Here is an 18,212-nt window from a genome sequence, read left to right as displayed (position 1 = left end):
TCAATGGTCCAATTACAAGTTAATATTTTACTTATTCAATCTTTGAATCATAATATGAGAAAAAATATCGAAATTCAAATCAATGGTCCAATTACAAGTTAATATTTTACTTATTCAATCTTTGACTCATAATATGGGAAAAAAAATATCGAAATTCAAATTAATGGTCCAATTACAAGTTAAGTTGTTAAGCAGAGGTTGATAACTGCATAAAAAATAATGTTTCTTAATCATAGTTAAGTGATATCTATTTTAACTTTTAACTTTTAAGATTTAATTGTTTGATTTGACGTAGACCCCAAATATAAGTAAATATTCACTTCAGAGCTTAGGATTTCTTTATATATACATATTCTACGGCTTTTTGCTTGGACAATAAAACAATGTTTTTAGTTCGTTTTGTCTCTTACAGACCCATTATCCACAGATTAATCTTTCAATCTCCACTATATTTTCCACATTCATGTCCATTTTCATCATTTCAAATACAAAATTTTGATGAAGTCAACCTTATACACTACAAAGATTGGTTAAGCCCAAATGAGGTCATCAAAATTTTCCAAAATCTCAAAGACCCAAATTCAGCTCTAAATTTACTCAATCAAATCTCAAAACGAAAAGATTATAAACCCAATGAAGCCATTTATAGTGTAGTTGTCAAAAACCTAGCAATGACTAGGAATTTTGATGCAATTGACACCCTTATGGAAAAGATCAAATTTGAAAGGAAGTGTAGACTTTCTGATGATTTTTTCTATGATGTTATTAAGATTTATGGGCATTTGGCTGGTAGAATTAATAGAGCAATTGAGACCCTTTTTGATATGCCTAATTATAAGTGCTGGCCAAGTGTGAGAACTTTCAATTTTGTTTTGAATTTGTTAGTGAATACTAAACAATTTGATGTTGTTCATAAGGTGTATATTCGTGCTTCCGAATTGGGTGTGGAGATTGATGCCTGTTGTTTGAATATTATCGTTAAGGGGTTGTGTCATTGCGGGGAGCTCGATGCTGCATATAAGGTGTCCGATGAATTTCCTAAGCAGAATTGTCAACCCAATGTGAGGACTTTTTCGACTATTATGCATGCTTTATGTGAGCGCGGTCGCGTTGATGAGGCTTTGGGCTTGTTAGAGAGGATGGAAAAGGAGAATGTTGAACCGGATGCTATAGTGTTTAACACGTTGATTTCGGGGCTTAGGAAGCGACGTAGAGTTGACGAGGGGATTGAGGTGTTCAAGAAAGTAATGCTGAAAGGTTGTGATCCGAATCCAGGGACATATCAGGAGGTGTTGTATGCTATGCTTGATGCTAAGAGGTATTTAGAGGCTAAAGATTTTATGGATGTCATGATTGATAAGAGGGTGAATCCAAGTTTTGAGTCTTATAAGCTGTTGATACATGGCCTTTGTAATGGGAAGCTTCTTGGTGATTTAGACAGGGTGTTGAGGCAGATGGTGAGACACGGATTTGTGCCGAGGATGGGCCTGTGGAGGGAGATTCTTGGTTGCTTGTTTCCTGATGGAGATTGTTGTACTACCTGTTCTTATGAAAAATTTCTTGCAAATTAATCGACTAGACTTAGAAACGTAATGGAGTTCCTAAATACATTCTTTTTAGTATGTTAAAGTTGCAGGGAAATGATTGAAAGCATAGGTTCTATATAATTCATAGTTAGACTAGCTCATAGCAGCTATGACTCCCATCTTTGTCAATACATAACTCTAGCTCATAATTCAGTTACATTTCTGCTAGGGTTACTTTCTCTTCTTCGGGCTCCCCTGTTCATGTCCTCGGGAACATAACATCTTCCCGACCTAGTCACCCCATGAGCAGCCTCGCCTTCCGTCATCTTGCCTTTTCCTTTTGACAGTTTTTTATACAAGGATTATTTTCAGGGATTATTTTGCGAACAAGGAGGACGAATAAAGATGAAGAAAATGCTCAAAAGAACGCAAAAATTGAAGAATTTGGACTCAAGGAACAAAGAAGAGCAAAAATGAGGCCTGCAGAAGAAAATGCGGACCGCAGAAATATTTGTGGACGGAATATTTTTAGTGCCTGTTGTATGGTTACATGGAGCTTTGCTTCACCTGGGGTGCATGGCAATGCGAGGTTTGAGAGTGTAAGAACCAAATATTCCGAATTCCAACTACAGCAACTGCAACTTGAAGTTTCATAGAGTTGGAGAAAACCTGACATTTGCTTCTTTCCTTTGACAGCAGCTCCTTTTCAACCATACAAGGTTTTAGGAGATCGCGAAAGTTCCCCCCCTTTTCAACCATACAATAATTTGAGGACTTTTTGTAAGGTATGATTTCTTCCTTTGCGAAGTTAGTTAGATATTTATATTTCAAATACACTATTTAATAAGTAATATTTATATTATTCTTAAAGAAAATTATACTCATTGATAGGGGTACACACGCAATGCGCCCTACGACTAGTATATACATTATTATTATTTTTGGTAAAAACAGTGAAGTATTATCATAAACAAACCAAATATTTACACCTAGAGATCACTTTAGAGAATTTAACCACCTTCTAAGAAGGACTAGTACATATCTATACTATATTAAAAGCACGAAGGCCCTTAGCGAAATGTCGTTCGCCTTTTTTACCCTTTAAAAATAGGTTTCACATTAGATAAAATAGTCATTTAACTTAAGTTTTTTTTCCTAATATTTAGAACTTTAAAATCAACTAAAATTTTGCTTACTTAATTGTTCCTTATTTGACTATTGCACTTTAAAAACAAATTAATTAAAATTTTACCTTATATGAACTCCTTTTACTTAATTAATACCCCTTTATCAATTTCTTTAATCACGAAATACATGTTGACAACTATGTAAGTTCTCATTAATAAGTTCTTCCTTATTTGAATTATTTAAAATAACAAAAACAGATATAGAAAACGCAACCAAATTCCACAGAATTTTGTAGCATGAAATACTTAGGCAAACTGTAAATATAAAGCCTTTTGCTTTTTGGAAGAAAGTTCTAATACTTAGGATTTAAAATCTTAAAATTTTACCTTCTATGCTAATAATTTAGTTAAATATTAATTGTATTATAATTTTAATATTATAATTAAAAGTTATCTAAATGATAAAAGACAACATATCTTAACAACATCATTCGTGAACTAAGTGAACTAACATTCAATCAATACTCAAGTACCATATCACTAAAATATTATCAACGAATAACTTTTAATTAGTAAACAGTAAATTTTTTTAACACAAAAAAATCTTAAAATGCGTATGGAAATAAATCTTAAACACTATTGTAATTTTCTATATATATACACACAAAATGTATATGAAAGTTAATAGATTTTTATACTTTTTGCGAATAATATTTCATTATGATACACCTCATGTTGAATAAAATAATAATATAATAAATATTAATATTCTACCTGCATTTTTATGACAATCATTTTTTTTCTAAATGTAAATTAATTAATTCGGTTAAATACTACCCTTAAATTCGTAATACGATAACTAAACCTAACAATATGGAGTCTCATGTTGTTTTTCGTATTTTTTAATTTGAGTTCCAATAGTAATAAGATGAAATTTATATTACTAAATTAGGTACCTGAGCAAATAGACTTTATTTTTTAAGGTCAAGATGAACATATTGTTGCATGATATTTGAGTTTAAATCAACATATTATTTTACTCTATCTGAGTTACTAAAGCAAATATATAAATATATCAAATTTATGGTATGGCATTAGAATACTTTTGTGTGACATACTCTTTGCCTTTATTATATTGTTTAAATAAGATCAATATCCATCATTTTTTAGACCTTGTGCTTTCCGTAAAATTTTATTTTATAGCTCATAATATTTACGTGATTTTAAATACTTTATATTCATTGATATAGAATTCACGCGCAACACGCGTATCCTAAAACTAGTATATATATATATATATATATATATATATATATATATATATAACCTTCTTTCTTGGGACGGAAGTTATATGAGAAGCATTTTAGAGAATTTAACCACCTTCTAGGAAGTATATACTAGTCTTAGTGTACGCGTTTTGCGCGTGTATCCCGTGTCATGAGTATTTATTTTTAGAAAATCACATAAATGAGTATTAAGAAAAGTGTCTTGAATTATAAAAAAGATTAAATGAAATAATAAAATTTTCGAAAAATAATAAATATTAATTCTATTTAGCTAATTCTATAAAGAAATAGACATTATGCTACATAAGTCCTCATATGCCTTATAGTAATTATGATACATGAATTTTATTTTTAGTTTAGAAGTCCAAACAGAGTAGGTATAATGTATTAATTTGTATTAACAATGCTTACAACAACATTTCATTTTGTCTATAACTCTTAAACTTTTTTTAGGAAACAACTTTAAAAGGTAAGTCTAAATATAGTTTTCAAATACCTTTTTCAGCTTAACTTTAATTGTCAAACTAAGAATATACTTTAGTTTTACCTATTACTCCATTCACTGTAAAATAATTTTAGTATTATATATGTATATTGTTTTAAAAAAATAGTACATGATTGAAGGGGTAAGACTTAAGAGAAAATGTCAACGTTAAAATAATATGGACATCCATAAATAGTTGTTTGAATTATAATATTCTTAGTTTCGTTGATAAATTCACATTAAAAATAATTTGATAAAGAAGTAAGAATTGTTCTTTTCTTATATGAAATTAAAAATAAACTTGGAACTTTTTAAGAAGAAATTAAATTGTGTTCAAAGTAAAAGCATAACATTTTTACAATTCAAAATATAGATAAAAAGGGTATAAAACAATTCCTAATTTCGTTTGGTAATCAACTAAAGTTTCCCATAACAAAAGTTAGAATTTCGTTTACAAATAGAATATTTTTGTTTAAAAATATTTGAGTTTTCTCTAAGTTTGATAAAAGACGACGGATGATCCCAGCAAGCGAAGGAAATTTTGATCATAGAAGTACTCAGATACCTTATTGTGAATTATGCGTACTTATATGGAAATATCTTATAAAAATTATTGTTATTTTATGATATATATATAACCACTAACATAAAAATAATTTTATTAAGATTTGTTATTGTCACGACCCAATTTTCCCTCCATTTGGTATCGTGATGGCACCTAGTCTTAGGGACTAGGTAAGCCTAACACTTATTAAAACAACAACATTATTTAAATAACATCTATCAATTTAAATAGAAATCTCTTACAATTCCCAAAAACGGCAGTACAAGTCATAAGCTTTACAGAGTGTTTGCTAGAAAACCTCTAAATACAACTGTCCAGAAATAGGAATAAACAGTGCAAAACGAAAACTTAAAGGTGACTCCAAGGCCTGCGAACGCAACAACAGGTTTACCTCGAGTCTCCACAGCAACAGTCCACACAGCTAGCTAACGAACAAGTACTTGGATTTGCATAAAAATGTGCAGAAGTGTAGAATGAGCACACCACAGCGGTGCCCAGTAAGTATCAAGACTAACCTCGGTGGAGTAGTGACGAGGAACAGTCAAGACACCCTCTGGTAAAACTTAAAGGTGACTCCAAGGCCTGCGAACGCAACAACAGGTTTACCTCGAGTCTCCACAGCAACAGTCCACACAGCTAGCTAACGAACAAGTACTTGGATTTGCATAAAAATGTGCAGAAGTGTAGAATAAGCACACCACAGCGGTGCCCAGTAAGTATCAAGACTAACCTCGGTGGAGTAGTGACGAGGAACAGTCAAGACACCCTCTGGTCTAATAAACTGAACAGGTATAAGTATATGAACAACAGAAATATGATGTCTACATAAAGACTATGCAATATGGCTCACAATACAGTAATGACAACCAAGAAGGAAACAACAAGTATCAACGTAATATCATGAAAATGACACAGACAAAGTGAATGGAGCACAACCTAAATCCGGAATCACAAATACAGCAAGGACAAGTAATAACTCAGCGACTACAACTGCTTTTACATCAGGTTTTAGTCAAACAACTTCACGAGGTACCGAACCTCGGACAAATCACAACTCACGGGTCTCAATACCTGAACCCTAACACTTGGCATCATGTGCCCTCATAACACCTCATAACCGCACTGACGGCTCACGTGCCAATAGAGCCATTCTCACATAGAGTAAAGTAAACAAGGGTGAGCATCTATGCTCCACAATATCAAGAACACCTCTTATTCGATAAGAGTGCTTAACTACGTGTATGCTTGTGCAAATGTCCTACCATAGTCCATGTCAGCAAATAAACATAAGGAAAAAGAACGGACAGCACGTAGAATATTTTATCACAACTTTCACAAGATAAGGCTCACACAGGTACGTATACCACTACACAAATATCAACAACAAGAATGCCCCCAGGCCACAAATCATCACAATTCAATTCTTGACACAGCTCACCTTGTCTCGCCACGTGTGCAGTAATAAAGTAAGTGCCCGCCTTGTCTCGCCACACGTGCATAACAATGTTCCCACCTTGTCACACACACACACACACACACACACACACACACACACACACATATATATATATATATATATATATATATATATATATATATATATATATATATATATATATATATATCCCGCCTTGTCACGTCGCATGTGCAAATATCAATAGTAACAATAGCACGGCAGAAACCTCGTGCAACCCCATAACAACAACCGCACGTCAGAAACCTCGTGCATCACAATAATAACAACCGCACGACAGAAACCTCGTGCATCACCACAACAAGTACAACAGCAACAACGGCAATAATACAAAGCACGACAAGTAAATCAACTCAAGAACTTTAATTCACAAGAAACGGTAGAACCAATTCGCAAGGAATAACCACAGTAAAGAATGTTAGGCGTAAAGAGATCAACTCAACAAGGGAAAAACTAATATGTAGCAACGGTCCCGCAATATACATTTCAACAACAGGGAAGCTAACATGAGTCAAATAAATTCAAATAAAACAAGTCGACTAAGATGTGAGATATCTAAAACTTCTTTTAAGGTTGAGGAAATTTTGAAGGATATTCAACAATTCAATTAAGGATAAGCAGCGGAAAGATAATCATAACCTCAATTAAGACTGAACAAATTATAGGATGAGATAAGAATAATTCCAAATAAAGATAAGCAGTTATGAAAAGATAGCATGGCAATAGAGGAGGTAAAATCTTCAGTTAAGTCAAATAAGAGTCAAATAGGCAATAAGAGTGAATCCTGAAAACAATTAATTCTAATTAAAGCATGTAGAGGTGAAACTAGTAAATAGGAACTTAATCATATCAAGAACAACTTCATACTCAGTGAATATAAGGACCTAAAAATCCTAAAAGGCCAGCTTTTCACAAATAAGTCTGAGCACGCACTCGTCACCTCGCGTACATGGACTACAATCGACATAGAAGACTCAAATCCTAAGGAGAAAATCCCCCACACAAGGTTAGGTAAGATACTTGTGAGAAGGCACAGGAGAAAATATGTTATTGATATTGGATGAACAATACAATACAAGAGGTCCTTATTTATAGCTATACTATACAAGGACATACTACTCCTCTACCAATGTGGGACAATACTACACTATATACATGCTGTAAACTAACACTCCCCCTCAAGCCGGTGCATACAAATCATATGTACCGAGCTTGTTACATATATAACCAATACGAGGACCAGTGAGAGACTTGGTGAAAATATCTGCAAGTTGATCATTCGACCTCACAAACTTTGTAGCAATCTCTCCTGAAAGTATCTTTTCTCTGACGAAGTGACAATCAATCTCAATGTCTTTAGTTCTCTCATGGAACATCGGATTTGATGCAATATGAAGGGCAGCTTGATTATCGCACACAAGTTCCATCCGACTGATTTCATCAAATTTCAACTCCTTGAGCAATTGTTTGGTCCAGACTAGCTCACATGTTGCCATAACCATTGCTCGATATTCTGCTTCTGCACTAGACCGAGAAACTACATTCTGTTTCTTGCTCTTCCAGGACACCAAATTTCCTCCTACTAAAACACAATATCCAGACGTAGAACGTCTATCAGAAGGTGATCATGCCCAATCAGCATCTGAGTATCCAATGATCTGCTCATGACCTCGATCCTCTAAGAGTAACCCTTTGCTTGGAGCCGATTTTATATATCGAATAATGTGGACAACTGCATCCCAATGACTATCACAGGGAGAATTCATAAACTGACTTACAACACTCACAGGATAAGAAATGTCGGGTCTAGTCACTGTGAGATAATTTAATTTTCCAACCAGCCGCCTATAGCTTGCAGGATCGCTAAGCGGCTCCCCTTGTCCTGGCATAAGTTTAGAATTCGGATCCATCGGAGTGTCAACAGGTCTGCAACCTATCATCCCCGTCTCCTCAAGAATGTCTAAAGCATATTTTCTTTGAGAAATAACAATACCTGAGCTAGACTGGGCAACCTCAATACCTAGAAAGTACTTCAATCTGCCTAGATCCTTAGTTTGGAAGTGATGGAAGAGATGCTGCTTCAGATTGGTAATACCATCCTGATCATTGCCAGTAATAACAATATCATCAACATAGACTACCAGATAAATACAGAGACTTGAAGCAGAGTGCCGATAAAACACAGAGTGTACACGAGAATAACCAAGGAAGACACACATGAGAGCACGAGGAGCTAACTTATCTTTCCCAGGGGCTAAGTTTTGAACAAAACACATGCTTCCAAAAACACGAGGTGGAAGAGAGTATAAGGGTGACTGGGGAAACAATACTGAATGCGGAATCTGATTCTTGATGGGAGATGAAGGCATCCGATTAATCAAATAACAAGCTGTGAGAACTGCATCGCCCCAAAAACGCAACGGAACACGAGATTCAATTAGAAGTGTGCGAGCAGTCTCAATAAGGTGCCTATTCTTTCTCTCAGCAACCCCATTTTGCTGAGGGGTATAAGGACAGGATGTCTGATGAATAATTCCTTGAGAAGTCATAAACTGCTGAAAGTGAGAAGATAAATATTCTAAGGCATTATCACTGCGAAAAATGCGAATAGAAACACCAAATTGGTTTTTGATTTCAGCACAGAAACTCTGGAATATAGAAAATAACTCAGAATGATCTTTCATTAAGAAAAGCCAAGTACATCTTGAATAATCATCAATGAAACCGACAAAATAACGAAATCCCAAGGATGAACTGACTCTACTAGGACCCCATATATCAGAATGAACTAAGGAGAAGACAGACTCTGCATGACTCTCAACACTACGCGAAAAGGAGGCTCGGGTATGTTTCCCAAGTTGACATTACTTACAATCTAATGTAGACAAACTAGATAAACTAGGCACCATCTTCTGAAGTTTGGATAAATTCGGATGTCCTAAACGTTTGTGGATTAGATCTGGAGGATCTGTAACTAGACATGTTGTGGAAGGACTGAGTGAGTTAAGGTAGTAAGGGCACCTTCTGATTCACGTCCTGTACCAATTGTCTGTCCCGTACTGCGGTCCTGCATAATAAAAGAATCGTCAATAAAATATATACCACAATGGAGGGCACGAGTCAAACGACTAACAGATGCAAGACTAAAAGGACAGCCAGGGACATAAAGAACGGAATCTAGGATGATAGAAGACAAGGGATTAGCTTGTCCAGCTCCTTTTGCCTTAGTTTGACATCCATTGGCTAAAGTAACAGTGGGAAGAGACTGTGAATATACAATATTTGACAAAAGTGATATATTACCAGAGATGTGATCAGAAGCGCCGGAGTCCATGACCCATGGGCCAAGAGTGCTAGACTGGGAAATACAAGCAAAAGAATTACCAGTAACAGAAGTATCAGTCTGAGCAACTGAGGCTACTTGTGGAGATGTCTGCTTACTTGCTCGATACTGAAGGAGCTCATTATATTCTTCTTTAGATAAAGAAAATTTTTGGGTGGACGACCATGTAAGGAATAACACATTTCACGAGTGTGTCCAAGTTTGTGACAATAAGAACACTTGGGTCTAGATCTTCCAAAACGACCTCCTCCTCGTCTATGCTCCATAGTTTGAGATGCCCGAACATCCATTGTCTGGGATGCAAGAACAGAGGAATCAAGTATCTGTGATGAGATCACTGGTGGACTTGGTGCTGCAGCAAGGCGGAGTAATCGAGAGAATAATTCATCAACTGTCGGGACAGACGGACTAGCCAAAATCTGGTCGCGTACTGAATCAAGATCATTAGGAAGTCCAGCGAGGGTAAGAACGAGAAACATCTTCTGTCGCTGCTCTTGTTGTTTTTCCACACTAGCAGAAACTGGCATCAACTTCTCAAATTCCTCCATGACTGCCTGTACTTGACCCAAGTAAGTAGACATATCCAATTCCTGCTTCTTTAAGTTTGTCATCCGCGATATCACATCATAGAAGTGAGATATGTCATTAGTGTATAAGGTGCGTGCCTTTGCCCAAACCAAATAACATGTATGGGATGGACGAAACAAGGGCATCAACTTGGAATCAATAGATCGCCACAATATGCTACATAACTGAGCATCGATTTTTGCCCAAAGTGCTATTGCCTTTTCATCTCCATTGCTAGACTGTTTGATTAGATGATCTTGAACACCTTGACCTCTACACCATAACTCGACAGATGAAGCCCAAGCTAAGTAGTTTGAACCTCCCATTAAAGGTTTCGAGGTAATAATAGCACTAGAGCTTCCAGAACTCATGTTTCTAGACCCAAAAGCATCAAATCCCAAAGACATTGTTGCAAATTATTACCAAATAAGAGAAAGAATCAACTGTAATCCACTGAAACAGTGTACGGAAACACAGAAGCAAAATACTGAAATACTGTAGCTGCCGGAATCTACTGTAGCTGTCGGAATAGTACTGTAGTTGCCGGAAAAAAAACTCAAAGTTGTCGGAATGAAATAAAAACAATACGGGTAGGATCGGAATTACCAGACGACCTAACTGTTCTGAAGGAAGATTTTCAAAAAATGGCCGGAAGTGGTCGTACACGCCGGCGCGTGAGCTCACGCGCGTGAGCTTCTGGTGGCGCGTGGAGGCGTGTGAGGAGGCTGCTGCCGGAGCTTTTCACTGGGGTTTGGTCGCCGGACAGTGACGACTCTTGTGGTAGTGTTGGATTTTGCACAACACTGACAGAAATGAAGCAGATAGAAAACAGCCTTAAAAAAGTACTGATTTCTCTTTCCCGGAATCGCTGGAATTTATGTACAGCAATAAGTCTCTCACAATTGCTCTGATACCATGTGAGAAGGTACGGGAGAAAATATGTTATTAATATTGGATGAACAATACAATACAAGAGGTCCTTATTTATAGTTATAATATACAAGGACATACTACTCCTCTACCAATATGGGACAATACTACACTATATACATGCTGTAAACTAACAATACTTACCTCGAACCAAGCTCAAACAATCAGTCACAATGCCTTTCCCACGAATATCCGACTCCGAATGGCCCAAATCTAGCCAAAACAATTACATATCATAAATACAACTATATTAGGCTAATCAAATTAATAAAATCAAGATTTTAGTAGAAAATTTTGAAATCCATCCTAAAAAGTCGGCCCGGACCCACGTCTCGGAATCGGATAAAAGTCACAAAATACGAACACCCATTCACTCACGAGTTCACTCGTACCAAAATTATCCAAATCCGATGTTTAAATCCCAATCAAAACTCAGAAATCTTAGTTGAAGAAATTCTTCCCATTTTTCCTAAATTTTCAATCCAAACCCGAAATTTATTGAAGAAAACAACTATAGATTAATGAAATACAACCAAAAACGAGTTAGAAATCGTTACCCCAAAGCTCTATCTGAAAATCCCTCGAAAAATCGCCAATTCCCGAGCTCCCAAGTCCAAAAATGAAGAAATGAATCAAACCCTCGATTTGGCCCCTTTTCTGCCAGTTAAACCGCATCTGCGGACCGGTCTTCGCACATGCGGAATTCCCATCGCAGGTGCGGATTCCACTCAAAACTCAGCATCCGCTTCTGCGGTCCTTCACCGCTCCTGCGATTGCTCCATCGCATCTGCGGAATTTACCTCGCACCTGCGACCCTTGGCACTCCTTCACTTTTCCGCTTCTGCACTTGCCTCTTCGCACGTGCGATCCCGCACCTACAGTCTCTCCACCACAGGTGCGAAAATACCAGATGCCTGAAGACTTCAGCAGCAACACAAATCCAACTTTTAATCCGTTAAGCACCCGAAACTCACCCGAGGCCCCCGGGACCTCAACCAAACATACCAACCAATCCTAAAACACCATACGAACTTAGTCGAGCTCTCAAATCACATAAACTAACGCTAAAATCACGAATCACCCTCCAATTCAAACTTAAAGAACTTGAAACTTCACATTCCTACAACCGATGCCGAAACCTATCAAACCACGTCCGAATGACCTCAAATTTTGCACACAAGTCATATTCAATATTTCGGACCTACTCCAACTTCGGAAATCAGATTCCGACCCCGATATCAAAAAGTCCACTGTCGGTCAAAATCTCTAAAAATTTGACTTTCGCCATTTGAAGCCTAAATGAGCTACAGACCTCCAAAACACAATCCGGACATGCCCCTAAGTCCAAAATCACCCAACGGAGCTAACAGAGCCGACGAAACTCCATTCTGGAGTCGTCTTCACACAGTTTTGAGTACGGTCAAAATCCTAAAATTTAAGCTTCTGTTTTAGGGACTAAGTGTCCCAAATTACCCCGAATCATCCGGTAACTGAATTCAACCACGCACGCAAGTCAATACACATAATACGAAGCTGCTTGGGGCCTTATGCCGCCGAATGGGACTTAAATTCTCAAAACGACCAGCCGAGTCGTTACAGTTATATAAAATAAATTGACAAATTAATTCTTTTAGTCTCCTGGGAATGAAGATGTTGTCTTATAGCTTATAAAAAAATGATAAATGACAATGTAAAGTCTATAAATGACTAATGTTGATTTAATATTTTATAATAAATAGTTAAATTTATAGCAAAAATGTAGAAAGTTGTCATTTGTTGGAATAATTGGAGAAAAACTTAATGACATTTTGTTTACAATTGATTTTGTCTAAAGTTGAATATATTTTCTATTAAAATTAGGAAATAATTAAATGATGATATCTTTTATTGGTCAACAAAGGAAATTGCTATCTTTTAAAACTTAAGTTCTTTTCTCCAAAAACAATATCCTTTTTTGAGCCATAGGATGCGTGAGTTAGGACTAATTAAATATAATTTCAAATAAGGAAAGATATAATATGTAAAATTTTAATTGATTTCAAAGTCCTGAATTTTAGGAAAATAATTAAATGACTATTTTGTCTAGTGTGAAATTTATTTTTTAAAGGGCAAAAAAGGCGAACGACATTTCGCTAAGGACCTTCGTGCTTTTAATATAGTACTAGTCTTAGGTACGTGCTTTGCGCGTGAATTCATATAATGAGTGTAGAACTTATTAAGAAATTGTCTAAATATTACATAACATGTTTGCATTATAAAATAAAATTAGAAAATATAAATTCCTGAAAAATGATGAATATTTATCCTATTTAGTTGTTTCGATAAATGAAAAAATATGACTTATCCGATTATCTTATTTCTTTCTCTTTGCCTCCCTCTATCTTTATCTTCTATGTTCTTAATTATTTGTTTGTTATTTATTTTGATTATTAAGTATCATTTTAAAAAATTATACAAAAAACTAATGAAGTAAAAAGTATTATTTGAGCAGATAATTAAAGAGTTCAAAGATAATATCGAATGAATTATAGTCATGTTATAATATAAAAAGAATTGTGATAATGTTATAATATTCAAATAAAAAATCATTTATATAAATTAAAATCTCGATTGCTTTTAAATTTATAATATCAAGACTTCCAAAACTATTCAATGAAGGATTCAAAAGGTAAAAAATTAATGAATATATCAGTTTTGAATCTTTCTATTTGGCTTTTACTAATCACTTTTGTTTGCACTTGCCAAATAAAGGGTAGGCAAAATTGGAGACACTCGTAAGATATTCTTGAATTTATGTGTGGGCTCTTATCTTTGCAAGCTTATGCCTCAAGCGTGCGGACGAACACTTGTTATGGGCCCACTGCCTTAAGCACGAGCTCGTCCCACAATTCTTGTGTAATCATGTGTAAAACGTTAAAGATCATAAAAATTCATTATTTACCACATGACTCGTCAAAAAAGTCTATTCATTAATTATATTCTAGAAATTGAGAACACTAACATCGTGTCATGAAAGTGGATTCGATAAAATATTTTATATGAAATTCTTCTATTTTTAATGCACGCGGGGCTCAAAATCTCGTGCTAAATAGCACGGAGGTTCGACTCCTCTTCAAGGCTCTCTTCAAATCTTGTTTTTTTACATTATTTTGTTTGATAACAATATTTTCATATATGTGCATTATGAAACTTATTACTTAATAATTAATGTTAGTGATTAACAACTTACAAATAATTATATCCATTAATGTTTTTAATATAATAAATTAGAATACTGGAGTATATGTTAATTTTTTAGTAGCTTATTAGAAGAACATAATGCCAAATTGCATTATGTAATTGTTAACTTTTTCTGAAAGACTGAATTTCCAAAGAATCAATCTTTACAAAAAGTTAACAGAACGAATAGACTCTTAAATCTTGTTTGGATGGTTGTTACCTGTTATATTGTATCGTATTATTACTTTAAATATAATTTTTTTGGTTGTTATTTAATTTTATTGTACCGTATTGTTAAATCCGTCGTTACGTAATGACGAAAAATGTTACTTTATGGAACAACCGATTTGGTTTGGTCGCGTCATTCTCTTAGTTTTTTCTCTCATCTTTCCCTTCCATATTATTAAATAATTTTATTTTATCCTTTACCCTATCTTTTTATATAATAATTCTACCTCGTACCTTACTTTTCTCTATAATATTGTAACTTTATTCTTTATATTGTTGGTGCATGATATCATAAAATGACGGAAAACAATACAATTTATCTAAACATTGTATACATCAAAACGATACAGTACTATACGATACATTATGAAACGATACATAACAGCCATCCACACAAGTTGTTAAGTTTGTTAGTTATGAAACATCCCCTTTTTAATCAATCTTTTTTTCTCTACTTGTAATTCTTTTAAATTTCTTTTCTCCTAACTAAGGTGTATTTGCAATATTTTCTAAAGCTTCTAAACCTAAAAATGTGGTTTTCATGTATTATATGTGGTTTTTATGTATTACGTGTTATTACTTTTTTTTTGGGTTGCAAATATGGTATACTACATAATTAAAATAAGAAAAAACTTTAATAGAGAAAACTTAGTTGATATATAAGTCCTAAATATTAGGAAAATTATTAATTGACTGTCATAAATATTAGAAAAATAATCAAATGACTATTTTGTATAGTACGAACTCTATTTTATAAGGGTAAAAAAGACGAACAACTTTATGCTAAGGCATTCGTACTTTTAATATAGTATAGATAGTCCGCTAAACATTAGCCCCAATCAAAAAACTTCAAAAGAAGATAATGAAGTTATATGAGATTAATTAGAGAGAATACTTAAATGAAAGAGGAGTAAAGAATAGTTAACGAGTTTTTTTCCTTAAAATAATGTAATTAACAAAGTCTTCTTGTAAGTCTATCAGTAGCTATTTGACTATTTTTTCCCTTTTCACTAAAGTATAAACGATTCCTTCAGCTGGAATAAAATCTTATTTTTGAATTACAATTTCTTTTACTGAAAAGATACTGTCTATCTAAAAATAACAGTCCTAGTTCAAGTATAACTATAGAAAGTGAATAATTAGAGAATCAAAATTATTTTAGGTCTTCCTAAACACATGAAAGTAGTCTCCTAGTCCTAGAGGAAAACAAAAAGACTACCTTTTCTAAGACCAAAACCAAATATATTCTGGATTTAAGTGTCAAATTATTTTTGTACAAATACTTCTTACACTCAATTTAAACTCAATATATAGCCGTATAGGTATTTTCTGCCGATTCTTTCTTTCAAAAAGTTGGAAATAATGGAAGTAGTAGAGGCTTCTCCTGACTTGATTAACAAACTTCCTGAACACCTCTTATGTTCAATAATCTCATATCTTCCCACAAAAGAAGCCATAGCAACAAGCATATTTTCAAAACATTGGAAATTCCTATGGAAGTCCTTATCTCGCCTTTCGTTGAATCTGCCACAAGATCAAGTACTTGTGGACAAGATTCTTTCATCACAAGTTGGAAAGAATATCGAACATTTTCACATGAATCATCTCCCACAAGATTGGAGTACTTCAAAGAACAACATGAAACGATGGATAAACCACCTTAAAAACAAAAAAAGACTCCAAGGGATTTCACTTTATTGTGATAAAAACAATTACCGATCGTATTTACCAAGAAGCATCTTCCATGGTAGATTTCTTCAAGTGGTGGAGCTAAAAGAATATGTGCTGACCGATGCTTCCCCCTTTGAAGGTTGCGTCAATTTTAAAACCCTAAAACTCATTGCTATCCATTTAAAGGATAAAACCCTAAACGACATCGTTCGTAATTGTACCTCCTTGGAGAATCTGAGCCTTAATGATTGTAGCAAGCTTAATATTGACATCATTCACCACAAGAAACTCAAGATAATAGAGATTAGAGATATTGATATAATGAAATTTACTTTAGTATCTGAAAGCCTGACTGAGTTGGTGTTTGAACCTAATTCCTGTTACTCTTCCAAAAAATCTCATATTGCCTGTCCCAACCTTCGGGTTCTCCGGACCAACAGCAAAGAGCTGCTCGAATGGTGCACTGGTTTGAGGCCGGTAAGTTTTTTTTTTTTTTGAGTATATTGCTTAACAATTTCTTTGTTATTCAATATTCGTTGAAACTTGATAATAGACATGTATATATTCATTTGTTTATTGGATCCAGTGTCGAGATTATGAACGCTATAAGTACGGAATCCCTTTGACCGAGGTGCGTGTGTTATGCACCAGCTTAGACTTGAACAACATGAATGACAATATTGTGCTTAACTACATCTTCAGGGTGTGGAGCCATCTTCAAACGCTTGATATCACTAATCAGGTTAGTATATTTATTTCCAAGGACTTGATAATATATTATAGACTAATGTAGACGGATATGGCGGGTTCTGTTGGTTCAATAAAACCTACTATTAGTTTTGACTTGACTGATGACATATAATTGGTATAGATATACAATTATTAAGATCACACTAGTTGTGAATCCACTTTAGATTCTGGATTTTCTACAATAATAACAACAAAAAACCCAGTGTAATCTCACAAAGTGAGGTCTGAGGAGGGTAGTGTGTATGCAGACCTTACCCTTACCTTACGAAGGTAGAAAGGTTGTTTCCGATAGATTCTCCGCTCAAGGAGAGATTCTGGAGTTTATTTGAGAATACTTGTGAAACTTATATCCCCCCCACAATGATGCAGGTTGGGAAGACTCTAGATTATGAATCCGCTTTTCGTCTGGAGTATTGGTTTTGGGAAATGAAAGAGTTGGCAGATAGTTTTACTCATCATCTGAGACTGGTGAGGATTAGAGGGTTTACTGGAAAAGAGCGTGAAATCAGACTTGTAACTCATATGATAAAGAATGCTTGTATGTTGGAGAAGCTAGAAATTCAATGCAGTGATGGTTGTTCAACACAAGGAGCAGCTGCTACTCAGGGATTACTATTATTGCCCAGAGCCTCTATTAATGTATCTATAGTCTTGAATATGCCTGGAGATTAACATTTGTTATCAGTTTATCAGTTTTGAAGTTGGATACTGACACTTTCATTGTCATTTTCTTCTATGAAAATTAGAGCCGTCAATATGGGCTAGGCCCGTTAGGCCGGCCCAATCCAGCCTGTGATTTAATAGAGTTTGGCTAAGATTTTTGGAGCCCACTTAAAAACGAGGCTTTTAAGCGCGGCCCAAGTAAGCCCTAGCCCATGAGGCCGGCTAGCCGGGTTAAGATTTTTGGAGTTCATTTAAAAATGAGGCTTTTAAGCGCCGCCCAAGTAAAGGTTGGGTTGGGCCGGCCCGTGAGCTTAATAACGTATTTAATTAAAAATATTAAAAAAAATAAGGAACTAAAATAACAAGAAGAGTAGTCCAG

At 34.8% G+C, this 18,212-nt stretch overlaps 1 protein-coding gene across 4 annotated transcripts; it reads left to right on the top strand.

Moving 5' to 3' along the window:
* Positions 1–363: 363 nt before the first annotated feature.
* Positions 364–17,913, top strand: LOC107805458 (F-box/LRR-repeat protein At3g26922-like). 4 transcript variants are annotated; one of them, XR_012697507.1, is made up of 5 exons: positions 364–2,125; positions 2,223–2,311; positions 16,861–16,897; positions 17,007–17,051; positions 17,123–17,141. XR_012697507.1 is itself a non-coding variant. In XM_016629507.2 (3 exons), exons 1-3 carry the CDS (start codon positions 16,112–16,114, stop codon positions 17,840–17,842), a joined length of 1,245 nt encoding a protein of 414 aa, XP_016484993.1. In that variant the 5' UTR covers positions 15,620–16,111; the 3' UTR covers positions 17,843–17,913. The 4 variants fall into 4 exon arrangements, 1 of the variants encoding a protein (XP_016484993.1); XR_012697508.1 differs by lacking the exon at positions 17,123–17,141 and having other exon boundaries at positions 364–1,589; positions 1,899–2,125; positions 17,007–17,107; XR_012697506.1 differs by lacking the exon at positions 17,123–17,141 and having other exon boundaries at positions 17,007–17,107.
* Positions 17,914–18,212: the final 299 nt, after the last annotated feature.

Source organism: Nicotiana tabacum, chromosome 12 (genome assembly GCF_000715075.1).
Source record: "Nicotiana tabacum cultivar K326 chromosome 12, ASM71507v2, whole genome shotgun sequence".
Classification (NCBI taxonomy): domain Eukaryota; kingdom Viridiplantae; phylum Streptophyta; class Magnoliopsida; order Solanales; family Solanaceae; genus Nicotiana; species Nicotiana tabacum.
This window is presented reverse-complemented; position numbering and strand designations above follow the sequence as displayed.